Source organism: Lynx canadensis, chromosome D1 (assembly GCF_007474595.2).
Source record: "Lynx canadensis isolate LIC74 chromosome D1, mLynCan4.pri.v2, whole genome shotgun sequence".
NCBI lineage: Eukaryota > Metazoa > Chordata > Mammalia > Carnivora > Felidae > Lynx > Lynx canadensis.
Window position 1 is genome coordinate 560,147 of NC_044312.2, and position 27,319 is coordinate 587,465.

Sequence of the window (27,319 nt, forward strand, 5' to 3'; positions counted from 1 at the left end):
ATGGTGACTGTAATTAATTAATAGTGTATGGTATAGTTGAAATTTGCTAAATGAGTACACCTCCAGTTTGCTCATCAGCAAAAAGCAAAAGATAACTATAGGAGGAGATGGATATGTCCACAGCTTTGGTTTGGACAATCATTTCACAGTGTTTACACATATAGACATTATATTGTACACCTTCAATATATACAATTTGTGGTTTTCTTTTCTTTTTTTTTCAGTGTTTATTTTTTTGAGAGAGAGACAGAGCATGAGCAGGGGAGGGGCAGAGAGAGAGAGGGAGACACAGAATCTGAAGCAGGCTCTAGGCCCTGAGCTGTCAGCACAGAGCCTGATATGGGGCTCGAACTCATGAGCTGTGAGATCATGACCTGCGCTGAAGTCAGATGCTTAACTGACTGAGCCACCCAGGTGCCCCAGTTTATGTTTTCCAAGCACAAATCAGGAAATGAATTTTTTTAAGTTGCTAAGACAGGCCATGTTTCTTCCATGAAAAAGGCTAACTCCAAGGGGTTGCACTGAATGTGTAGATTTTGTGAGCCGTATCAACATTTTAACCATGTTTGTTCTTCCAATCCATGAGCATGGAATGTTTTTTCATTTTTTGTGTCTTCAATTTTGTTCACAAGCTTTGTGTAGTTTTCAGCATAGTTTTCAGCATGTAGATCTTTTATCTCTTTGGTTAGCTTTATTCCTAGGTATTTTAAGGTTTTTGGTGCAATTGTAAATGGGATTGATTCCTTGATTTCTCTGCTGTTTCATTATTGGTGTTATAGATATGCAACTGATTTCTGCACATTGATTTTATATCCTGTGACTTTGCTGAATTCATGTATCAGTTCTAGCAGATTTTTCGTGGAGTCTTTTAGGTTTTCCATGTCGAGTATCATATCATCTGCCAATAGTGAAAGTTTGGCTTCTTCCTTGCCAATTTGTATGCCTTTTATTTCTTTTTGTTATCTTATTGCTGAAGCTAGGACTTCCAGGACTATGCTGAATAACAGTGGAAAGAGTGGACATCCCTGTCATGTTCCTGACCTTAGGGGGAAGCTCTCTGTTTCCTCAATGTGGATGGAACTAGAGTATATTATGCTGAGTGAAATAAGTCATTCAGGATAAATATCATATGATTTCACTCATGTGGAATGTAAGAAACACAACAGATGAACATAGGGGAAGGGAAGCAAAAATAAGATAAAAACAGAGAGGGGGAAAACTATAAGAGACTCTTAAATACAGAGAACAAACTGAGGGTTGCTAGAGGGAGGTGGGTGGGGGATGGGCTAAATGAATGATCAGCCTTAAGGAGGGCGCTTGTCGGGATGTGCACTGGGTGTCATATGTAAGTGATGAATCAATGGGTTCTCGTGAAACCAATACTACAGTGTATGTTAACTAACTTGGAGTTAAATAAATAAATTGAAAAGACATAAAAAGTGATGATTACCTTTAAAAAAGACTGATTCCAGGGTTAATGGGAAGCAGCACCGTGCCTTTCCAGCTCTGCCTTCTACAGTGGCAAGAGCAGGTGTCTTGTTTTTATCACAAGCCCCATCTGTTCCCAGAGTACTTACCACAATGCCTGGCAGATAACTGCATGAAGGGGAGTCGGTGATGAGGGAAAGAACTACATCAGTCACCTCTACGATTGCTTATTAAAACTTTCTGTCTATGGACTTCAACCTGTATTACAAAGCTGTAATCATCAAGACAGTATGGTACTGGCACAAGAACAGACACTCAGATCAATGGAACAGAATAGAGAACCCAGAAATGGACCCACAAACATATGGCCAACTAACCTTTGACAAAGCAGGAAAGAATATTCAATGGAATAAAGACAGTCTCTTCAGCAAGTGGTGCTGGGAAAACTGGACAGCGACATGCAGAAGAATGAACCTGGACTACTTTCTTACACCATACACAAAAAGAAACTCAAAATGGATGAAAGACCTAAGTGAGACAGGAGGTCATCAAAATCCTCGAGGAGAAAGCAGGCAAAAACCTCTTTGACCTTGGCCACAGCAACTTCTTACTCAACACGTCTCCAGAGGCAAAGGAAACAAAAGCAAAAATGAACTACTGGGACCTCATCAAAATAAAAAGCTTCTGCACAGCCAAGGAAAAATCAACAAAACTAAAAGGCAACCGGCAGAATGAGAGGAGATATTTGCAAGTGCCATCTCAGATAAAGGGTTAGTATCCAAAATCTATAAAGAACTGATCAAACTCAACACCCAAAAAACAAATAATCCAGTGAACAAATGGGCCAAAGACATGAATAGACACTTCTCCAAAGAAGACATCCAGATGTCTAGCAGACACATGAAAAGATGCTCAATATCACTCATCATCAGGGAAATACAAATCAAAACCACAATGAAATACCACCTCACACCTGTCAGAATGGCTAACCTTAACAACTCAAGCAACAACAGATGTTGGCGAACATGCAGAGAAAGAATCTCTCTTGCACTGCTGGTGGGAATGCAAACTGGTGGTGTGCAGCCACTCTGGAAAACAGTATGGAGGTTCCTCAGAAGATTAAAAGTAAAACTACCCTACGACCCAGCAATCGCACTACTAGGTATTTATCCAAGGGTATTTATCCCTGTTTCAAAGGGGCACATGCACCCCAATGTTTATAGCAGCACTATCAACAATAGCCAAAGTATGGAAAGAGCCCAAATGTCCATCGATGGATAAAGAAGATGTGGTGTAAATATATACAATGGAGTATTACTTGGCAATCAAAAAGAATGAAATCTTGCCATATGCAACTACTTGGATGGAACTAGAGGGTATTATGCTAAGCAAAATTAGAGAAAGACAAATATATGACTTCACTCATATAAGGACTTTAAGATACAAAACAGATGGACATAAGGGAAGGGAAGCAAAAATAATAAAAAAAAAACAGGGAGGGAGACAAAAACATAAGAGACTCTTAAATATGGAGAACAAACAGAGGGTTACTGGAGAGATTTTGGGAGGGGGGATGGGCTAAATGGGTAAGGGGCATTAAGGAATCTACTCCTGAAATCATTGTTGCACTATATGCTAATGAACTTGGATGTAAATTGAAAAAATAAATTAAATAAAAATTTAAAAACAAAACTTTTTGTTGAGCCCATCACTGAGTTCAGGAGTAGAAACTTCTGTCCTTGATCACATTCCATCCCTGGTTTAATTTTATTCAGTCTGGAACACACATTATTTCCTATGGTCCTAGAAAGTACTGTGTGAAATTATTATTACTTTGTATATGCATTTGAGCCCAGAGAACAGTATTAAATACTAGTGATGGTAACTTGCTATCAGAATTGCTCCCTGATTATAGCAAAAAAAGCATCACCTGTTAGCTTTAGAAATTCATCGTTCCCCACTGCCGAACTTGGCTGAACTGGTATTATTGTCTTACTTTCTTTTTCTCCCAACTTACTGTTTTGGCATGCTCTTCCTTCTACCTAGAGCACTTTTTTCCACTCAGTTCTTTTCATGACTGGCCGTATTCTGAATTTTTAGCTTAAATGTTATGTTTCCAGAGAAATATTCCCTGTTTCACCTCATTTAAAGTGAGTTCCCTTAGGGGCACCTGGGTGGTTCAGTCAGTTAAGCGTCCGACTCAGGTCATGATCTCATGGTTCGTGAATTCAAGCCCTGCGAGCCCCACTGTGCTGACAACTCAAAGCCTGGAGCCTGCTTTGGATTCTGTGTCTCCCTCTCTCTCTTTGCCCCTCCCCCATTCATGCTCTGTCTGTCTCTCTCTCTCTCTCTCTCTCTCTCTCTCTTTCTCAAAAATAAACATTAAAAAAACTAAAAATAAAATAAGTTCTCTGTCTTGGACTAGAGTTTCTTTACTTCACAGCACTTATGACAATCAGTAATTCTTTGTATACTTGCTTTTGTTAGCTTGCTTCATTAGATTATAAATAACTGCATAGGGACACCTGGGTGGCTCACTCTGTTGAGAGTCCAACTCTTGATTCGGCTTAGGTCCTGATCCCAGGGTTGTGGGATCGAGCCCTACATCAGGCTCCATGCTGAGTGTGGAGCCTGCTTAAGATTCTCTCTCCCTCTCTTTTTCTCTCCCTCTGCATCTCTCCACCACTCATGTGCTTTCACCGTTTAAAATTTAAAAAAAAAAAAAACTGCACAGATCACATCTATTTTTGTTTACCATTATATTCCCAGCAGATAAATTGTTAAATCAAAATAATAAATAACCGCTTTTAGAAGTGCTCTGATTATATTTGAAGCTGACATATGAACAAGCATTCATTTAGCAATTATGTATTAAACATCTTTCAGGTTCAAGGCTTGGTGTTAGGCACCAAAATTCCAGAAATTAAAATTTCAGTCCCCACACTTAATAAACTTAGCATCTGATGGGGGAGATAGTTAAAATACAATTAATTCTTTTTTTCAGCAATTCTATGTAGTTCCTATTATGTTTCAAGCACTATGTTATGTGCTGACACATTATCTGTCTTGTGATACTTGAAGTCTAATAAGCAATACAGAAAAGTAAACAGATAATTACAATTTAGTAAGATAAACACTATGGTAAGTTAAGCTTAAGATTCCATGGGAAGGCAAAGTTGTGTATGTGTCGATGTTGAGAATAGAGGTGCCTTGAGAAAAGTTATAGAAAGTCTGTTATATGGTCTCTAGGAAAGCGATTAAAAACCAGGAAGAGTCAGACTGCCTAGCTTAGACTCCCTGTTTGTTCTATTTAATGCTTATGTGACCTTGAAAAAATTACTTACCCTTTCTAAGACTCATTTCTTTCATTTGTAAAATATTCAACTCCCAGAATTGTGGGCTAAAGCAAGACCGTACACATGAAATTCTGATGCACTGCCTGGCCGTGGTGAGCACTTGTAATAAATGAGTGGTGTTCTATTCCATTTTCACAGTCCATCTTATGTGCAGTGATGAACTTTGCTTTGCCAGAAGCCTTCTCCCAAACTTACTTTCTACATCAGTCCCTACAATCCTGATTGTATCCCCTGTCCCAAAGACAAAAGTCAGTTACATAAGCAATTACCCATAAGTGTAGTTGGTGCCTTTTGGAAGAGAGCAGACATGGGAATGTTTAACCAAAAGGAAAAGTAAGACAAAGGAGTTGAAGACATGTGATTGTATTAGAAATTTGTTAGAACTCAAATTGAGGTTAATATGGATACAAGTAATTTTTAGGTATGGAACAAATTCTCTGCTTACAGCTTCTATTTTTGTTTATGATAAAGAATGTGGGAGGGAAGGAGTAGGTGATATTGTGGGAAGTATGTTAAGACACTATAGTAGATACTTGATAGACACACAGGATGAGGCCTGAAGAGTCACTATTGCTTTTCATTGTCTCTTCTAACCATTGCACTTTTCTTTAAAGTCCCTTAGCTCTTTTATTTTTTTAACTTTTTTTAAGTTTATTTATTTTGAGAGACAGTGTACACATGCACTTGCACATGAGTAGGGGAGGAACAGAGAGAAGGAGAGAGAATCCCAAGCAGGCTCCACACTGTCAGCGCAGAGCCCTGCGCGGGACTCTGTCTCGCTAAGGGTGAGATCATGACCTGAGCCAAAATCAAGTCAGACTCTTAACTGACGGAGCCACCCAGGCACCCTTTTTTTTAACTGGAATAGAGTCGACATATATTGTTACATTAGTTTTAGGTGTACAACGTGATTGGCCCTCTCTGTACCTTATGCTCCCCATAAGTGTATCTATCCCCATACAACACCGTCACAATATCATTGACTGTGTTCCCTATGCTGTGCCTTTCATCCCCCTGAATCTCCCACTCCCCTCCACCCATTTTGCCCCTTCCCTCATGCCTCTCCCCTCTGGCATGCATCAGTTTTTTTCTACTTGTGGATCTGTTTCTACTTTGTTTCTTTTGCTTTTTAGATCTTCTAGGTGAAATCTTACGGTATTTGTCTTTGTCTGTCTGACTTACTTCACTGAACATAATGCCCTCTAGGTCCATCTGTGTTGTCTCATATGGCAAGATCTCATTCCCTTTCATGGTTAAGTAATATCCCTGTGTGTGTGTGTGTGTGTGTGTGTGTGTGTGTGTACATATGTATATATTTACATCTTTTTTATTCCTCTGTTGATGGACACTTAGATTGCTTCCATATCTTGACAATTGTAAATAATCCTGCAATAAGCATAGGGGTGCATATACCGTTTTGAATTCATGTTTTGTTTTCTTTGAGTAAAAACCCAATAATGGGATTACTGGATCATGTGATATTTCTCTTTTTAGTTTTTTGAGGAGCCTTCCTACTGTTTTCCACAGTGGCTCTACCAGTTTGCATTTCTCCAACAGTGCACGTGAGTTCCTTTTTCTCCACATCATCAACAATACTTATTTTTTCTTACCTTTTTAATAACAGCCATTTTGGCAGATGTGAGGTGATACCTCACTTGGTTTTGATTTCCATTACCATGATGGTGAGTGACAGCCATCTTTTCATGTACCTATTGGCCATCTGTGTATCTTCTTTGGGAAAATGTGTATTCAGGTCCTCTAACCATCTTTAATGGGATTATTCAGTTTTCTGGTGTTGAATGGTATAAATTTTTTTATTTATATTAGATATTAAGCCCTTATCAGATATATCATTTTGCAAATGTCTTCTTCCATTGCCTTTTCATTCTGTCAGTGGTTTTCTTTGCTGTGCAAAAGATTTTTATTTTGGGGTAGTCCCAATAGTTTTGCTTTTGTTTTTGCTTTTGTTTTTCTTGCCTGAGGACATCTATGGTTGATGTCCAAGAGATTATTTGGATATCTTTTGTTTTCTTCTAGGAGTTTCATGGTTTGGAGTCTGACATTTAGATTTTTAAATCATTTGGGGTTTATTTTTATGTATGGTGTAAGAAAGTGGTCCAGGTTCATTCTTCTGCATGTCACTATCCAGATTTGTACCAGGTCGTTTGTTCTTGGAGAAGTGAGAAGCCTCCTAAAGATCCCTGGCCCTCCAGCAAATTTCTGGGGTTAGTAACTAAATCTTCTTCCTGTGTGCCCCAGGCACTTTGCGAACTGCTGTTTCTATGCCTTAGCTCAAAAGCTCACAGCGGTGGTTTGTTAGCTGTCTCTTTAAGGGCAGGGACTCCGTTTCCTGTAGCCCTCACCCTCTGCCTCTCCCGGAGCTAAACTCACAGATTTTAAAGTACCCAGAGTTAAGCCTATGATTGTAAAATCTCAAGAAGTTTGGCTCCACTGGCTTTCAGAGCCAAATGTTCTAGGGATCTGTCCTCCCGGTGCAGGGCCCCTGTGTCTGGGGAGCCTGGTGGGGGGTCCAGTTCCATGCCTTCTTCATGCCTGTGGTGACCCTCCCGTTCGTTCGTGGTTAATCTCACTGGAAGTTTGGTTCCTGGCCACATCTCCACCCTCCCACCCATCTTGATGTGGCCTCCCCTCTACTGTTAACTGTGGAGAGACTGGCCACTCTTTGGATTGTTTTCGGGGTTTGCCGACCCATGTGGCTTTTACCAAGGTGTATCTGTTGGGTGTGGTGAGCTTCGGGTCCTCCTGCCCCACCGCCCTCCCAGGCGCCCACATTGACTCTTGTTACAAGGCTCCTCCCGGGTGGTCCCGGGTGGCCAGGTGGCCGCAGCAGGACAGAGCTGTGTCTTCCACTGCACTGATGTCACGCTGTGCTCCTCCCGCTGCTGAAGCCATGCTGGCCACGGCCCACTCTGAGCCCTTGAATGGAAATGTGTCTTCCTCAGCTGGGGATGGGGAGGTATGTCTGTCCTCCCAGAGCACTTGAGGTCTCCAGTCCTTGGAGCTACACCTATAGCTCAGCACCAATCACATGTCCTTGACGCTGTTGGGAGAGGCGGATGGGTATCCACCCCTGATAAACCGCACCCCCCCCCCCCGAAAGAACTGGTCCCACAGCACAAAGGGGAGGCAGCAGACCCTTGGTCCTCAATCCTCTTCCTCCCCATGGAGACCCTCCCATGTCTTTTCATTGGAGCATTTAGACCATTTACATTTAAAGTAATTATTGATAGATATGTACTTATTGCCATCTTGTTCATAGTTTTCTGATTGTTTTTATAGTTCTCTGTCCCTTTCTTCTTTTGCTTTCTTTCCTTGTGATTCATGACTTTATTTAGTGTTAGACTTGGCTTTCTTTCTCTTTCCTTTTTGTATTTATTATAGTTTTTTGCTTTGTGGTTATCATGAGATTCATATATCCTAAGAATATAGCATCACATTCTAAAAGAACTTCATTTTTACTCCCTCTTCCATATTTTATGTATATATTGTCATATTTTACATCTTTATGTTTTTTGAGTTCCCCTTAATTAATTTTTTAGATAAAATTGATTTTACTGCTTTTGTCTTTCAACTTTTTAGCTTTACAAATGATTGCTTTTATAACTTTAGTGTGTATTTGCTTTTACTCATGGTATTTTTTCTTTTTATAATTTTCTAATTATGGCCTTTTCATTTACACTAAAAGAAGTTCCTTTAACATTTATTGTAAGGCTGGTTTCATAGTAAATTAACTCCTTTAATTTTTGTCTGGGAAACTCTTTATCTCTCGTTCTATTCCGAGTGATAGCCTTGCTAACCAGAATATTCTTAGTTCTAGGGTTTTTCCTTTTAGCACTTTGAATATATCATGTCACTGCCTACAAAATTTCTGTTGAAAAAAATCAGCTGATGGCCTTGTGGCATTTCCCTTATACATAATTAGTTGCTTCATTTTTGCTGCCTTTTTTTCTTTCTTTTTTTTTTTTTTTCATGTTTATTTGTTTTTGAGAGAGAGAGAGAGACAGAGCATGAGCCGGGGAGGGGCAGAGAGAAAGGGAGACACAGAATCCAAAGCAGGCAGCACAGAGCCTGACGCAGGGCCCGAACTCATGGGCTGTGAGATCATGACCTGAGCGAAAGTCGGATGTTCAACCAACTGAGCCACCCAGGTGCTCCCACCTTTGTTGCTTTTAAAATTCTTCCTTGGTTTTTCATCTTTGGTGTTTTAATTATTATGTGTCAGTGTAGAGAGAATTTCATGGGTCCATCTTGTTTGGAACTCTGTGTGCTTCCCAAACCTGGATGTCTGTTTCCTTCCCCAGGTTAGGGAAGTTTTCAGCTATTATTTGTTCCAATATGCTTTCTGTTCCTTTCTCTCTCTCTTCTCCTTCTGAGATCCCTGTGATGCAAATATTTGTTTGTTTGATGTTGTCCAAGAGATCCTTTAACCAGTCTTTTTGTTTTTCCTCTTTTTGCTGTTGAGCTTAGGAGTTTGTTTGTTTTTTTTTCCCGTTACCCTGTCTTCCAGATTGCTGATCCATTCTTCTAATCTCCTGTTGATTCCTTCTAGTGTATTTTTCATTTCAGTTATTGTATGCTTCAAATCTTGATTGGTTCTTTTTTAATGTTTTCTATCTATTAAAGTTCTCACTTAGTTCAACCACTCTTCTCCAGTTTGGTGAGTATCTTGAAGACCATTACTTTAAACTCTTTATCAGGTAGATTTGTTCTCTCCTTCTCATTTAGTTCTTTTTCTGAGGTTTTGTCTTATTTCACTTGGAGCATATTCCTCTGTCTTAATTTTGCTTTACTTTCTGTGTTTGTTTCTATGAATCAGGTGGAACAGATAATTCTCCTAAACATGATGGAATGGTCTTGTGTGTCATTGTTCCTTGTGTAGACTGTGCGTGCCGGTGACTGGAGCTATGTCTGGCATGGGCTGGGGATCCCAGGGCAATCTATGCTGTGACTACCCTGCTGGAATAGCCATAGCTAACGTGGATATGGGCCAGAGTGGATACCCTGGTCCCGAAGATCTTTTAAAGCACATGCTATCTAACTGTACTGCTCACTATTACCTGTCTTACCTGTCTTACACTATTACCTGTCGTAATAATATCACTATTATTATGATGCTCTATAGATCCTCTGTGTCATTGCTTGAAAGTTTTAGCACCTGGCTCTTCTTGCCTCCTTACCACTGTCATGCCCAGAATTCATGATCCCCAAAGACCACCAGGGAGCCGAGTCCGATGCAAAAGCAAAGAGCCTTTATTCGAGCTAGCTCGAGCTCAATCCCGTACCTGCACCGACCCAGCGGTGAGATGCCAGAGAGAGCCAGTTTCAAAAGGACAAAGGTTTTATTGGGGCCTAGGGGCAGTTGGTGAGGTAATGGCTGTGGCCTCAGCCGATTGGCTGGGGAAGGGTTGGGTCGGAGTCCTGTTAGGCAGGTGAGCGGGAGGTTACTCAAGGGGAGGAGGCGTGGTCAAGGTGAAGGACACAGAACAAGATAGAGTCCGTCCGGCGTAGGCCCGCCCTTTCAACCACTATTCCAGTGATCATTCTTTGTAATTTCAGTATCTTCATGGATCACCCATTCAACATAGTGACCTATCATTTTCTTGAACTTCACCCATTCAATGGCATCTCACCTCAGCTACCACCAATTATTTCTCCACCTCCAAAATTTCGGTTCCTGGAATCTCAATCTATGATCTGTACCACCTGCCTCTCCGTGTCACTTCCTCTTGTACCCCGAGTTTAGCAATTGTAAGACCCCACCCCAGTCCATCTATCTTATCACCCTTTCTTTGTTATTCTTATCCCTTGAGTTCTCACTTCTATTCAGACTGAGCTTCTCACTCCCTAGTTTGTCCCTGTCATTCCCTTGCATATACTTTCAAATCCATTATCATCAGTCTCCACCCCTCAACAACCACTGTTCTGATTTCTGTCATCAGAATTAGTTTTGCCAGTCCTTGCACTTTTGTTAATGGTTTCTTTTACTTAATGTTGAGATTTACCCATGTCATTGCATATATCACTAGTTTATCCCTTTTTTAGTGCTGAGTGGTTTTGCATTGTAAGGATATATCATAATTTGTTTATCGATTCTCCTATTGATGGACATTAGGTTGTTATAATTGAGGCTATTAATAAAGCTGCCGACTGAAAGATAATTCAAGCTGAAATTGTAAAACATGAGAGAATCAGTTACTATAAGACATCTTGTTCTGGACATATGTTTCATTTCCCTTGAGTAAAAGTAGAATTGCTAAATCCTAGGGTACATTTGTGTTTATCCATATATGAAACTGTCACAAAGTTTTCTGAAAGGACTAACCATTTTACACACCCACCAGCAGTGTCAGTCTTTTTAATTTTAGCTGTATAGTAGATATGAAGTAGTTGTAATTTGGACTCCCCTGCTTACCTATTTTTATGTGATTTTGGTGACATCTCTGTTAAATATTTTGTCCATTTAAAAAAAAATTTTTTTAACGTTTATTTTTGAGAGAGAGACAGAGACAGAGACAGAGCATGACTAGGGGAGGGGCAGAAAGTGATGGACACAGAATCTGAAGCAGGCTCCAGGCTCTGAGCTGTCAGCACAGAGCCTGCGGCAGGGCTCGAACCCATGAACCATGAGATCATGACCTGAGCTGAAGTCAGACACTAACCAACTGAGCCACCCAGGCGCCCCATTTTGTCCATTTTTACTTGGATTGTCTTCTTTTTAAGTTGTAAGATTTTTTTATATATTCTGGATATAGTTCCTTTGTCAGAGATATATATTGCAAGTATTTTCTTCCGGTCTATGGCCTGCCTTTTTATTTACTTCATAAAATCTTTCATAAAGCAGTTTTAAGTTTTGATGAAGTATGGTTTGTCAGTTTTTTGTTCTATATTTAGTGATTAAAAAAAAAAAAAAAAGCTTGAGGCACCTGGGTGGCTCAGTCAGTTAAGCATCTGACTTCGGCTCAGGTCATGATCTCTCAGTGGGTTCAAGCCCCATGTCAGGCTCTGTGGTGACAACTCAGAGTCTGGAGCCTGCTTCAGATTCTCTGTCTCCTTCTTTCTCTACCCCTCCCCTGCTTGTGCTCACTCTCTCTCCAAAATAAATAAACATCTTTAAAAAAAATTTTTTTTAATGTTTATTTATTTTTGAGAGAGAGACAGAGACAGAGCATGAGTGGGGTAGGGTCAGAGAGAGAGGGAGACACAGAATCTGAAACAGGCTCCAGGCTCCGAGCTGTCAGCCCAGAGCCCGACACAGGGCTTGAACTCACAGACAGCGAGATCATGACCTGAGCCAAAGTCAGATGTTCAACTGACTGAGCCACCCAGGAGCCCCAATAAACATCTTTTTAAAAAAGTTTATTTAGCAGAGACAGTGCAAGTAGGGGAGGGGCAGAGAGAGAGGGAGAGAGAATCCCAAGCAGGCTCCATACTGTCAGCACAGAGCCTGACATGGGGCTCAAAATCACAAACCGTGAGATATGACCTGTCCAAAATCAAGAGTCAGTTGCTGAAGTGACTTAGCCACCCAGGAGCCCCTATAGATAAAGCTTTTTGTGTACTCCAGAAGACATTTTGTCTATTCCAAGGTTATGAAGAGTGTCTGCTTGTTTCCTTCTGGAAAGTTTCTGGTTTTGGCTTTTAGGCTTACCATCCATATCAGAGTCTGTGTCTGTGCTCTTATGTAAGGCTGGGCTTTATTCCTTTGAGTTGGTCCAGTTGTTCTAGCAGCATCTGTTGAAAAATGATTCCTTTCTATGTTTAGTGGCCGTGCCACCTTTTTAAAAAATGAATTGGCTATGGGGTGCCTGGGTGGCTCAGTCGGTTAAGCGTCCGACTTCGGCTCAGGTCATGATCTCGCGGTTCGTGAGTTTGAGCCCCGCGTCGGGCTCTGTGGTGACAGCTCAGAGCCTGGAGCCTGCTTCACATTCTGTGTCTCCCTCTCTCTCTGCCCCTTTCTGCTCATGCTGTGTCTCTCTCTGTCTCAAAAATAAATAAACATTAAAAAAAATAAACAATATTTAAAAAAAATGAATTGGCCATGTATGTGGGGGTTTTTTTCTGTATTCCATATTGTATTCCATTGGTCTGTTTATCTTTACACCAGGACTATACTGCCTCGCTTATTGCGGCATTATGGCAGAGATTTTCAACTACGCTGCTGACATTTTGGATGAGATGTATTATGGGACGTATCCTGGCCTCTACCTACTAGGTACCAATAGTATGCCCAGTGGCGGCTCAATTAAAAATGTTTTCAGACATTGCCAAATATTTACTGAGAGGGAAGGGGCAAAATTGCCCCCAGTTGAGAACCACTGTTTCATAGTGAAATAAGGCAGCAGTGCACACCCTCCAGTTTTGTTTGCTTGTTTCTTTGGTGTTTACTAATTTTTTGAGAGAGAGAGTGTGAGCAGGGGAAGGGCAGAGAGAGGGGGAGACACAGAATCCGAAGCAGGCTCCAAGCTGTCAGCACAGAGCCCAAATGCAGGGGTTGAAGTCATGAACTTTGAGATCATGACCTGAGCCAAAGCTCAACTAACTGAGCCACCCAGGCACCACACCCTCCAGTTTTGTTTTAATTCAAGATTGTTTTGTCTCTTCTTGGTATTTTTTGCTTTTCCATATAAATAACCTGCATGGTTTTGAACATATCATGATGAACATACAGATCAATTTAGAAAGAATTGATATAACAATATTGAGTCTTGTAATACATGAAATCCATGAACACAGTATATTTCTCCTTTCCTCTCTCCTGTTTTTTTCTTTTTGTTGTTGTTGTTTGTATAATTTCTTTTAGCAGTATTTTCTGGTTTTCAAAGTGAAGTTCTTACATGGTTTTTGTTACATAATTCCTAAGTATTTCAAATTCTATCATGCTGTTTTAAATGGATTTAAATTTCATTTTCCATTGTTATATGTAGAAATATTGATTTTTCTACATTGACCTTGTATTCTGAGAACTTGTTAAATTCACTCATCAGTTCTAGGAGTTATTTTTAAATTCCTTAGCATATTCTGTTTGTATAATCATGTCATCTGAAATAAAGGGAATTAACTTCATCTTTCCAATTGATGTGCCTTTTGTTTTTATGTTGGCCTTGTTGAACTTTTTAGGAGCTCCAGTGTAATGGGGAATAGGGGCAATATAATGAGCTTTTTTGCCTTTTGTCCCTTTGGAGAGGGAAGTATTAACTATTTTACAGTTAACTGTGCTGCTAACTATGGATTTTTGATAATTGCCCTTTATCAGATTGAGGAGGTTTCCTTTCATTCCTGGTGTGCTGAGAGTTCTTATCATGAACATGTATTCAATATTGTCATACAGCTGTTCTCCTTTATTTGGTCAGTGTGGTTAATTTTACTGATTAACTTTGACATTTATTTATTTGTTTGTTTTAGAGCACGTGAGCAGGGGAGAGGGGCAGATGGAGACGGGGGGGGGGAGGGGGGAGAGAGAGAGAGAGAGAGAGAGAGAGAGAGAGAGAGAGTGTGCCCAGCACAGAGCCCAATGCAGGGTTTGATCCCACAATCCTGAGGTCATGACCTGAGCCGAAATCAAGAGTCGGATGGATGCTCAACTGACTAAGCCATCCAGCATCCCTTTTTATTTTTTATTTATTTTTCTTTTACTGATTAATTTTGAGATATCAAGTCAGCCTTGCCTTCTAAGGGTAACTCTCATTTGGTGATATGGGAGTTTTCTTAATAAACTGGTGGATTTTATTTACTAATATTTTGTGAAGGATTTTTGTGTACAGTTTGGTCTACAAATTTCTTGTGATATCTTTGTGAGGTTTGGAGATCAAGGTTATACAAGCTTTATAAAATATGTTGTGGGTGGTGGGGGGAATGCCTGGCTGGCTCAGTTGGATAAGTGTCTGACTTCAGCCCAGGTCATGATCTCATGTGGGTTTGAGCCCACATCGGGCTCTGTGCTGGCCGCTCAGAGCCTGGAGTCGCTTCGGATTCTGTGTCTCCCTTTCTCTCTGCCCCTCTTCCACTTGCACTGTGTCTCTCTTTCTCAAAAATAAATAAACATTAAAAAAAATTTTTTTAAGAAATAAAATATGTTAAAAAAGTGTTTCCTCCACTTCTATACTTGGAAAAAGGTTCTATGATTGTTATTTCTCCTTTAAATGTTTGACAAAAACTAATAATAAAAAATCTGAACAGGGAGTTTTCTTTGTAGGAAGCTTGCTAATTATAAATTAAATTTATTAATAAAGTTTTTGTATTTTTTTGTCAGTTTTGCTAAGTTGATTCTTTCAAGAAATTGATCCATTTTATCTAAGTTGTTGAATTTATTAGCAGAAAGTTGGTCATATTATTCTTTTAATGTCTGTGGTATTGGTAGTGATAGCCTATCTTTCATTCATGAGAGTGATCATTTTGTTTACTTTTTTTTCTTCACTCTTGTTTTTTCATTCATCATTCTTGGTAGGAGTTTATCAATTTTACTAAGGTTTTCAAACACAACTTTAGTCTGTGTGGTCTCTATTTTTTAGTTTAGTGTTTCATTGCTTTCTTCTTTTATTCATTCCTTTCTTCTTACCAAAGAATAAAGTTGCACGTCTTCCATCTTCTTAAGGTGGGAACTAAAATCACTGATTTAAAGTTTTTATCGTTTTCCACTGTAGGCATTTAAAGTTATAAATTTCCCTCTGGGGGGGCGCCTGCGTGGCTCAGTTGATTAGACATTCGACGTAGGCCCAGACCACCGTCTCACGGTTCATGAGTTCAAGCCCCACATCGGGCTTGCTGCTGTCAATGCAGAGTCTGCCTAGGATCCTCTGCTCCCTCTCTTTCAAAATTAAATAAACACTAAAAAAATAATAAGATAAATTTCCCTCTGAACAACTGCACTCAATAAATTTGGTATGCTGCATTTTCATTTTGTTCATTTTGTTTTGCTACTTCCCTTTTGATTTCTTTTTTTTGACCTATAGCTTATTTGGAAGTATGTTCTTGTTTTTTTCTTAATTTCCAATTATTGAGCTTTTCTAGATACCATAATTGATTTCTTTTTTTTTTTTTTTAATTTTTTTTTTCAACGTTTATTTATTTTTGGGACAGAGAGAGACAGAGCATGAACGGGGGAGGGGCAGAGAGAGAAGGAGACACATAATCGGAAACAGGCTCCAGGCTCTGAGCCATCAGCCCAGAGCCTGACGCGGGGCTCGAACTCACAGACCGCGAGATCGTGACCTGGCTGAAGTCGGACGCTTAACCGACTGCGCCACCCAGGCGCCCCCCCATAATTGATTTCTAATATAAATCTATTTTTTAATTGGAGAACATACTCTAAGATTTAAATCTTATGAAATTCATTGGCATTTGTTTTATGGGCCAATGTAAGATTTCTTATGTTGCACTCAAAAAGAATATGTATTGCAATTGTTGGGCCTAAATAGTTGTTCTGTAAATATCAACAAGGTCAAGGTAGTTGATAGTGTTCAAATCTGTATTCTTACTGATATTTTTTTTGTGACTGTTCTATCAATTATTGAGAGGTATGTTGCAATATGCAACTATAATCGTGGATTCATCAGTTTCTCCCTTTAGTTCTTTGCTTCATGTATTTTGAAGGTCTCTTATTAGGTACATACATATTTATGATTTTTATGTAGCCTTGATGAACTGACCCTTCTATCATTATGAAATATTGTTTTCATCTCTGGTAATACTCCCTGTCTTAAAGCCTACTTTGTCTGCTATTAATTTAGTAAATGTCTTCCACTGTTTCATCCTTTTGCTTTCAACCTGTCTGTGTTTGTGGAAATCCTCTTGTGTCTTGGTTATATTCAGTCTAGCAAGCGCTAAATCAGAAACTGTGAAGAACTATATAGGATCTGAGGTTTTGACAAGCAAGCTAATTTTTTTAGCTTACCACTATTTCGTATGCATTGTGGCAGGCTGAAAGAAAACAAACTGTGTATCACTCGTGGAAAAAGCGTAGCCAAAGCAATGTCTTGTGTCAGTTTCCTAAAGTCTACTCCCCAAAGGGCAATGCTGTGAGGGCCAGATGGCTCCTGCACGGAGTAGGAACTAGTTCATTACAGACTAAGAACCACGACACATGGAAACTACATGGCCGCTGCTATCCCCCTCTTCAGAGAGAAGGAAACCTTATGTTTGATCTGGAGTGTAAGCACTCTTTGGAGAAGAGAGAGATCTTTATCTTTGCTACCCCACGTCTCCAGGAAGGGAGACCTTTCTTTGCTTTACTATACTGCACTGTCTACACACACACTCTTAAGTTGGCTGTGAATGTCTTCATTCAGAGAACCTGGGCTGTGCAGAAATACAAAATATTTACAGAGAACTGTCTCCCAAAAACAAGACTCTGCCTTGTGTTCAGTCTTTTTACATCTAATAATTCTTAAAGCAGTTTGATGTAGGTCTCTCATTTAACTATGTTTTCTATCAGTTCTATTTTTTTTCTTCTTGTTTCTTCTTCCTTTCCTGCCTCCCTTTGAGTTAGTCAAAATATTTTCAGTTTTACTTTTTTTTTAGTGGCTCCTCTAGGCATTATAATATTCATTCTTAACTATTTAGAGTTATAACTGGACCATTTCACATAAATATAAGGATCCTTCAACTTTATGATTCTGTTAGTCCCACCCCCATGTTGGCATCCTTTTGCTCATGGATTTTCTTTATGTCTGCATGTTATGAAGTTCGCAATACAGTGTTGTAATTGTTGCATCAAACCCACTATCTCCTACCTACCACTGGGGTAAGACCACTTAAATATACATATCCCTACTTCCCAGAAGTGTACTTCCCTAAATCGGAGTTATTTAGAGTAGAATAATGCTCCAGCCAGTGAAGGCCTTTGGAAGGATGGTTAATAGTAATGCATGGCACTAAAAATCTTAAAGACTTCTTACCTACCACCTCTCAGCCCCATGCTTTCCGAAGAGGAGAACCACTTGGCAGTTTCTCAACCAGTGAATTGCAAGCCTCCTTTTCCATTTTTTTCATTGTCTAGCAAATAATTATTGAAACACACACACATATTTTTCACAAGCAAAATTAATTTTTTGAAACAGATGAAACTAGAGAATATAAACTCAAGTGCCCAGGTGCAATCAGAAATAAATTAAATAGGAAAGTTAAGAAAAATAGGGAATGTATGAATAGGAGTTCATACTTGACAAATCTTACATATTTTCCAGAGGAGGTGGAAATCAAGATTTTTACGTAAATTGCATGGATTTTTAGCATACTTCAGACTTATCATGACAGCCAATTTTAAACTTTTGGTCTAAAAGAAAAAAAGAAATATACAGCATTGTCCTGACTGCCCCATAATTTGTGAGACTGATTCTTTCACCAATGAATTAGCTCTTCACATTCCAGAAAATAGTAACAATGCTTCCACAGCAGGCTTTGGGAGGTGGAAACATGTATGTAGGCCTGCCAGGCCTGGATAAGGTTCTGGAATTACCACATATAAAGATATTAAAATTCTTATCTAAGGGCCTTTTTTTTTTTTAATTTGTTTCTAAGTAAGTAGACTTTTGAAATATGAAAACATCACTGTATAATAAATCACCAGTTTGTAGCTATTTGTATTGAGATTTTTAAAATTTAATCCCTAATTCAGTTATCTACTTTGTGTTTTAAATATAGAGCTTTTGAAGAGAAACGAAAAGAACAAGAAGAAAGAGAACAACAAATCAGAGAACAAATACTTCAACAAAGAAAAGAGAAGTTTGAAGAAGTCACTGAAAAATTCCAACGTGCCCATATTCCTCTTTCACAACGGAGGAGAGCAGGTACCTTAATCTCTAGAACAATCTGAGAACAAAAATGAAAGTTATATCTAATATTCAATATTGAGTAGGCAGTAAAATGATAAATTAAGAAAGAAAATATAGGGGCACATGGGTGGCTCAGTCAGTTGAGCGTCCAACTCCGACTCAGATCATGCATGATCTCACAGTTTTTGAGTTCAAGCCCTGTGTTGGGCTCTGTGCTGACAGCTCGGAGCCTGGAACCTGCTTCAGATTCTGTGTCTTCCTCTCTCTCTGTCCCTCCCCTGCTTGCCCTCTTTCTCCCCCTCAAAAATAAACATTAAAAAAGAAAATAAAAAAAAAAAAGGAAGTATAAATTCAAACTAAAAAAAATATGCCTTTGAGTAATAAGGTTTTAACCAAGTGAAAAATTGTAATTTGATTTAGCTTTAACTTGGAGAATATTTTGTTGGCTCTATTAGTAAATTTTGAAAGCTTGCAAGTTTGATTCTACTATATCCTGGCTCACAATGCTTTGTCTTTTTAAAACTGATTTAGTGGGGCGCCTGGGTGGCGCAGTCGGTTAAGCGTCCGACTTCAGCCAGGTCACGATCTCGCGGTCCGTGAGTTCGAGCCCCGCGTCGGGCTCTGGGCTGATGGCTCAGAGCCTGGAGCCTGTTTCCGATTCTGTGTCTCCCTCTCTCTCTGCCCCTCCCCCGTTCATGCTCTGTCTCTCTCTGTCCCAAAAATAAATAAACGTTGAAAAAAAAAAAAAAAAACTGATTTAGTAAAAAGAAAATTTAACATTTAGGTTCAGTAAATTAGTGTCACATTCATTCTGGTATTTTATTCACATTTTGGTTCAAATTCCTGTTTGAGAAACATTTAAATAAAAATAAAGTGTACAAAGTGATACAATCCAACAATCTGAGACCTAGAAGCTGTTAAGAATCTAAATATGAGTATGGTTGATTCTTTGGTATCACATCTACATTTTTTATACCTTAAATAGCAACACAGAATGAAGAATAAAATGTCAAAGCTTCAAAAAGAAAAGGACAGGCAGGGGGCGCCTGGGTGGCGCAGTCGGTTAAGCGTCCGACTTCAGCCAGGTCACGATCTCGCGGTCCGTGGGTTCGAGCCACGCGTCGGGCTCTGGGCTGATGATGGCCCAGAGCCTGGAGCCTGCTTCCGATTCTGTGTCTCCCTCTCTCTCTGCCCCTCCCCCGTTCATGCTCTGTCTCTCTCTGTCCCAAAAATAAATAAACGTTGAAAAAAAAAAATATTTAAAAAAAAAAAAAAAAAAAAGAAAAGGACAGGCAGAACCTTTATGTTCAACAAACATACGTTGTACTACATTGTACTTAGCCCTGGTCTGAGACAGAGAGAAATCTAGTCCTACTCTACCATTAAAGATCTCACAGCTTATTTTGGAGGTGAGAATAATGTAAACAATGTCAATAAATACACTGATGATTGCTGTGGTAACAAAATATGTGAAGCTCTGTGTGAACACAGAAGGAAGAAAACTACAGCTGTACAGGGACATCAAGGACATTATCCCTGAAAAAATGACTTAATTTGAATCTTGAAGAATGAGCATTTTGTCATGCATAGAGAAAAAAATTTTTTAATCCCCAGTGGAAGGAAAAGCTTTCACAAATAAATTATGTATTTTGGTGTATCCTGAAGCATAGGGTGGGGAAAAAGTGAAGAAAAATGAATGTAAGTCTAAAAAACTAAGTTAGAACCAGGACCCAAAGAGCTTTGCATATCATGCTAGGAGTTTTGTCTTTCTCCAAAATGCAATCCACTTAAAGGTTTTTAATTGAAAATGAAGCCATTACTGTGTGTCACAGTGAGTAAGGGCAGGTGGTAACACCATTAAAAATAATAACAGCTTAAATATGGCGGGGTTTATTTCTCCCTCTGATAATATGAAGTCCTGAGGTAGGTAGTCACAGCTCGTTTGGGGACTGTGCAGTATCACTGGGAACTCTAATGCCTCTGTCTCTCAGCTCAACTATTCTTAGTTTGTGATTTATATCTTCACCCTCATGGTCACATTGCACCTGCGAAAGCTCCAGCCATCATGCCATGTTGTAGGCATGAAGAAGGAAGAATTGTAAAGGAAAAAAGGTTGTACCTCTGAGCTCCTGTTAAATCATGTTCCTAGAAATATCCATATGTCTGCTTAGTGTAATTTATAATTGGCAACTTCATTTGCAGGGGGTACTGAAAAATGAAAAAAAAAAATTTTAAGGCTCTATTGCTACTCCTCTAACTATTAATGTAGGGTCTGTTGCCAAGGAAGAAAGGGACAATGGATATTGGGTGGGAAACTTGGGGTCTCTACTATAATTAGATTTGTTTGTTAGAAAGATAATTACAGTTACAACATGGATGTTGGGTTCCAGTAAAGACACTGAAGTAGATAGACTAGTATGAGACTATTTCGTTATTTGTGGCAAGAGAGGTCCAGCTGCTAAATTAAAGCACTGTACTGGATGTGGAGGGAAGTGGTAATATATTCAGGAGATGTAATCAGTAGATTTCAGTTACAATCAATGGAAAGTGCCAAGGGTCCAGGTGGAGAACAGTGCCCTAGGATTTTGCAGAGAGCCTCACACGTTTTTAGACATTTTTACAGAATTAATGATTTTGATAGATGATCATATTAATCAGGGTTATGGGTGAATCAGGTTACAAGTGTGAATGATCATTAAGTTTTAAATGTATTGCTTTTGAGCCTCCTTTGGCTTGTCCAAATGGAGAAATCAAATCAGCAACTAGAAATGTGGGTCTGAAACTTAAGAACAAGATACAGAATAGAGATGTATATATTTAAGAGTCACTAATGAATGGATATATAGTTGATAAATGAAGCCATGGGAAAGATAAACTAAACAACAGGATATAGACCATAGATTGAGGGTAGGGCCTAAAATAGAATCTTAACACATACCAGTGTATACTGTAGGTAGAGCAAGAAAAACCAAAAAATGGATTTTGAGAAGTCATTGTCAAAATTAAAATGTATATGTAAAACCTTGGTTTGTGAGCATAATTTGTTCCGGACACATGCTTATAAACCAAAGCACTCATATGCCAAAGTGAATTTCAAGAACCATTGGCTCAGTTCTGATCATGTGACATTTGGCATCACTCCTTAATCTTGCAACGAGTTGCAACAAGTGCAAGCCATTCATTTATCTAGTTAAAATTTATTAGAGAAATGTCATCTTGCGGAACACTCACAGAACAAGTTCCCCGCAATCCAAAGTTTTACTGTATTTACATTTGCTTGTATTTGCATAAAGAAACAGTGAAAGAATGTACAAGTGACCAAGGAGAGCAAGACTTCCAAATGTATCATGTATATTTTTCACTTCTGAGTATGAATATGTCACCTATGCAAAATGTCAAAATAAACTTTATTTTAACGTTTATTTATTTTTGAGGCAGGGAGAGACAGATCATGAACGGGGGAGGGTCAGAGAAAGAGGGAGACACAGAATCTGATACAGGCTCCAGGCTCTGAGCAGTCAGCACAGAGCCCAATGCGGGGCTCGAACTCACGGACCGTGAGATCATGACCTGAGCCGAAGTCGGACGCTTAACCGACTGAGCCACCCAGGCACCCCTGTCAAAATAAAATTTTAAGAAAAGCCAGTGCTATCAGTGAAGAGCAAGAACAAAGCTATGAAAGACTACTACTTAATTGACTGTTAGTTCACTTTATTCCCAAACCCTGAAGGCTAACCGCAAGCTCACCGGGAAGCCTGGTGGTCGGCTCTTCCCCGTGCTACAAAGAAGGGCAGCAGGCTGGGGGTTTGAATGAGGTCAGAAAACCGTTGGAGTGAGCATATTAGGGTAGAAGAACTGGAAAAACCAGAGCTCCTGGGCTAAGTGAAGGAATGCAGCTGTGGTCTGCAGTAAGACTTGAAAAATAACAGGCTTCCAGGATCCCCAGCGCATGAGGGGTGGTAACCAGGAGTCGTTAGATTAACAGCAACAAGAAGCAGTCATGGGTGGTCGTACACTGATCTAAGGTAGTTTTCATTTTCTGAAGTATAACTGACATGTAATATCCTCTTCATTTCAGGCGTGCATCATTGTGATTCTTTATTTTTATACGTTATTAAATGATCCTGACAATAAGTCTAGTTCCATCTGTCACCACACAAAATTCTAACAGCGTCACTGACTGTTCTCCCTGTGCTGTACATAACATCCTCATGACTTACTTGTTTTACAACTGGATGTCTATACCTCTTAATCCAACCCCCCAACCTATCTCACACTGCACCAGCCCCTCAACCTTTGCCCTCCCTAGTAACAGTTTGTTTCCTCTCTCTGTGAGTCTGTTTGTTTTGTTCACTTGGTTTGTTCTGTTTAGATTCCACATGTAAGTGACATCATACAGTATTTGTCCACTGTCTGACTTATTTCGCTTAGCATAATGCTCTCTAGGTCCATTACATTGTCTCAAATGGAAAGATTTCATTCTTTTTTGATGGCTAAATAATATTCCATAATGTGTATATACCACATCTTCTTTTTTCTTGAATTTTTTTTAACATTTATTTATTTTTGAGAGACAGAGCATGAATGGGGCAGGGGCACAGAGAGGGAGACACAGAATCCGAAGCAGGCTCCAGACTCCTAGCTGTCAGCACAGAGCCCAGTGCGGGACTCAAACTCACCGAACTGTAAGATCATGACCTGAGCCGAAGTCGGACATTTAACCAACTGAGCCACTCGGGAGCCCCAGTATACCATATCTTCTTTATCCATTCATCTATCAGTGGACACAGGTTGCTCCCATTTCCTGGCTGTTGTAAATAATGCTGGGGTGAACATACAGGTACATCTGTCTCTTCGATGTAATGTCTTTGTTGACCTGAATTAGCATTAAAATTAGTGTTTAGGCTCTCTTTGATAGGCATCAAGTGGTGAAGGTTAATAAAAGCAAGTCTCAGACTCTAATCTTGTATGACTAGACACAGAACATTCATACAGCTTGTTCAGTGAGCTGAATAAAGTCCCAGCTTTCTGTCCTTGTAGGTACTCTAACTATAGCTTCTATGAGAGGTCTGCCGAGATACACACAGCCACATTCCAGAGACAGAACTGTGCCATCTGGCATTGGACATTGAGAAATGTTCCTGTATTAACGGTCAGACACAAGGCTGAGTAGACATCAAGACTCAGAGATCACCGATAGGGTAAAGGATATAGACCTCCCTGCATTCTTATTCCCTGTTCATGTAAAGGTAGGGAGTGATTAAAATATATTTATGAAAATGCACTTGTCTTGAATACCTTTAATTTCAACAAAGAAATCCCATTTTTAACATTCAACAAGATATTCACCAGGCTGTTCTTTTCACCAACAAAAACCCATGTTAGACATTGAGTATACCAATTAGAAAACCAGTTGATATATAACACTTGACAATATCTGCCTCAAAAGGATTGGTCCTTTATGATTGGAATATCCTGCAAGCCCTGTCATACAGCTGTATTCATCAGAATATTATGCCATCACCTCTTAATTAAGGAAATGGACTGTCTCTAGAGTTCCGTCTGAACTAAAGCATACATAATAATGTACTGGCTTTGCTTTAGAATTTTAAGGTAAATAACAAAGATTGCAATAATGAAAAAGCCTGAAAACATACAGGATTTTTAAAGGAGAAGGAGGAAAGACAGTTTGGAGGTGTCTGTAGAGAGCTAGAAAGTCAGCTACCCTACCTCCAGGCCTTGAGTTTTCTGTAGTATGTGATGCAAAATAATGCAAAATAATGCCTCCATTTAAGCAGGTGAGTTTCCATTTAAGACAGCTGAGTTTCAACTTGACCACATAAGTGAAAGGGTATTTCGAGAAGTAGGAGAGGTTGAGTACGTTGAGACCAACGTGCCCAGCAAAAGGGCTTTGCAAAGTGGCTACTACGCACGCAAAGTAGAGTTGGGTAAGAGGTTGTACTGTGTAGCATGTCAACGAACGTCCACATGGTCTATGACCTCGAACAAGATACTTACCTTCTCTATGCCTCAGTTTCCTCTATTGCAAAATGGAGATTCAAAGAGCATACTGCCTCACAGGCTGTAGTGAGGATTACATTTGTTACAACATGCTCAAAAATAATGTCTGTAATGGTAAGTGCTCAGTAAACATCAGCTGGTGTTTTTATACCTTCCCTTTTTCTTCATAAGAATATTAATAAATTTTGTCAGAAATTTATGGAGTCATGAGATCAAATACAGTGTGGTTTGCATGCCGGGATGAAGGGCCTGAACATTTCTCAGTTTTTTTTCCAGATAAATATTCTTAAAATTGGTGACGTGAATTTTGAGGTCACAGTTTCTCTTTGGGTAATTAAATATCTAAATTTAAAATATTTAAACTATTCTAAAAAATATTTTCTTTTTTCAAAAGTTTTAAAGTATTTATTGGGGCGCCTGGGTGACTCAGTCGGTTGAGCGGCCGGCTTCAGCTCAGGTCATGATCTCACAGTTCGTGAGTTCGAGCCCCGCGTTGGGCTCCGTGCTGACAGCTCAGAGCCTGGAGCCTGTTTCAGATTCTGTGTCTCCCTCTCTCTGACCCTCCCCCGTTCATGCTCTGTCTCTCTCTGTCTCAAAAATAAATAAAAACGTTAAAAAAAATAAATAAAAAATAAAAGAAAGAGTTGCTTAAATAAATAAATAAATAAATAAATAAATAAATAAATAAATAAAAAGTAGTATTTATTATTGACCAGTTAGAATAGAAGATGAAGTGATTCTATACTATTTGATTTTTCTTTATTCTCTTAGCTTTTCAAAAACCAGTTCCTCCTTTGGAAGAAGCCCTCAAACAAATTCAGGAATCCAACTTAAAATCAGAAGTAAACCTTCCCTCTTCCCATAGACCAACAGTAAATTGGAGGTAAGTAATCTATTATTATTATGTATAATTATTAATATGTAATAATTAAATAGCTTTCTATTACTGAGTTTGTAGGCCATTTCATCAGTTACTCCTCACCCTTGTAGAGTTTAATGTTTTATTTTCACAGATTAAATTAAGGTAGAGTAGAATATAAATTGCTTCCAGAATAAGGCAAAATTCTAATTTATTGTCTTTGGTATTACAGTGCTGCCTATGTTGAATAAATTTCTATGGAAACTATCATTCAAACCATTTTAAAATATTGATGTTCATTATTTATCTTCACTGCAAGGAAAAAATAGTGTTGAATTGTAGTGATATATTTTTAGATAAAAGGAGTAACTGTATGGGAAAAATGGGTGTTTCCTCATGGAGAATCTTTTCTGGGTGTCTTGAAAAAGGTAATGGCTTGTGGTTCCTCTCCAGGAGCTTAAATGAATTATTAGAAGCAATAGAGTCGATCAACCATCACACAGTGCCCTGTGACATCTTTTATGTCTCCATTTATTTATTATAAATGTTTATTAAAGCTACCACTTGCATAACATTAGTCAGGCTTTGTAAAGGGGATATGGGGACGAAGAACGTGGTAAAATACAATTCCTAGTGTACAATCTAGGAGAGAAGTGTAATACTTCAAAAAGTATAGACTAGTACCCCAAGAGTAATGATAATAATATGTAATATTTATTTATATAAAGACATTTACAATGGAGACATTAATTAATGTTTATATTTTGCCTGTACATAATGCTATTTACTAAAGTACTTCCATTTTTAGAATATCTGTGGCCAGTAGTTCCCTTGATCAGAGCTAAGAACAATTCATTTTCTCAGTCTTCATTGTAGTTGAGGAAAGACCTCATGGAATAGAAGATTCTTCAACAAAGCTTTGAAGAGACTAGGGATTAATTATGAAATGAGTGAGCCCTGGTACTCCAGACAGAGAGGGATGAGTGTGTGTGCAGGACAAGAGTGGTAGAAGGAGTGATGTGCTCTGGGAAGGAGAGCACGTGGAATGCCAGAGCACAGAATCCCAGTAGCCTGTCCAGGCAGGAGATTGGAGGGGTAAATGCGTCTGTGCGCTAAGGAGTGCACACTTTATCCTGAGAGTTTGAGACGAGTCAGTGAAGGATCTTAAGTAGAAGGGGGGTAAGATCAGCTTTTCTCTTTTATCATTTATCATTCCAATCTACACATGTGGATAATGGATTAGAAGAGGACAAAACAGGAGGCTATTCCAATATATGTCATTGAAATTATATGAGTTCATAGCTCGAGAGAAAGATACAGGCTTAAGTTGATTCAACACAGCTCATGGATGAGACGCAGCCATGGAGAGTGCGTACCACGATGGCAGGTGTAGGGCAGAGCCCTGAAGAATAGCAACATTTAAGGATGTAGAGAACAGGCCCACAAATAGGAACAGAAGGTTGACGTAGGACGGGACAGGGTGGGATCATGCAAACTAAAGAAGTGTGGAGTTTCCTGGAAAAAAAAGTAGTTAGTAGAGTTCAAATGGCTTCCAGGGAGTTAGTGACATAAAAACTTGTTACCCTGACATGAAACAGGTGGCACGTAAAAAAGGGGTGACAGAAAAGAGGTGGATAAAGGAAGTGCAAAGCCAACAAAGAATGATGAAGTGCCCCAGGTACTGAGAATAGAATCAGCATGACCGTGACCACCTCGGAGCTGAACCGGAAGCTCTGCAGCTGCTGTGGAAGAGGGCTGCTAGCCAGCCCGTGGTCCCGGGTAGGGGAGCATTGCCGAGGGCAGAGGGCAGAGGGCAGGCTAAAAGGACAGTTCTCAAGCGCCTCTTCCCTCTGTCGTCCTGTCTC

General features: G+C 39.4%; 1 protein-coding gene across 1 annotated transcript in view; it reads left to right on the top strand.

Moving 5' to 3' along the window:
* The window catches only part of CEP126 (centrosomal protein 126), a 102,742-nt gene that overhangs the window by 17,269 nt on the left and 58,154 nt on the right, over positions 1 to 27,319 (top strand). The window contains exons 3-4 of the mRNA XM_030333245.1: positions 18,444 to 18,589; positions 25,367 to 25,478. Coding sequence (XP_030189105.1) covers positions 18,444 to 18,589; positions 25,367 to 25,478 — 258 coding nt within the window. The remainder of the gene's footprint in view (positions 1 to 18,443; positions 18,590 to 25,366; positions 25,479 to 27,319) is intronic.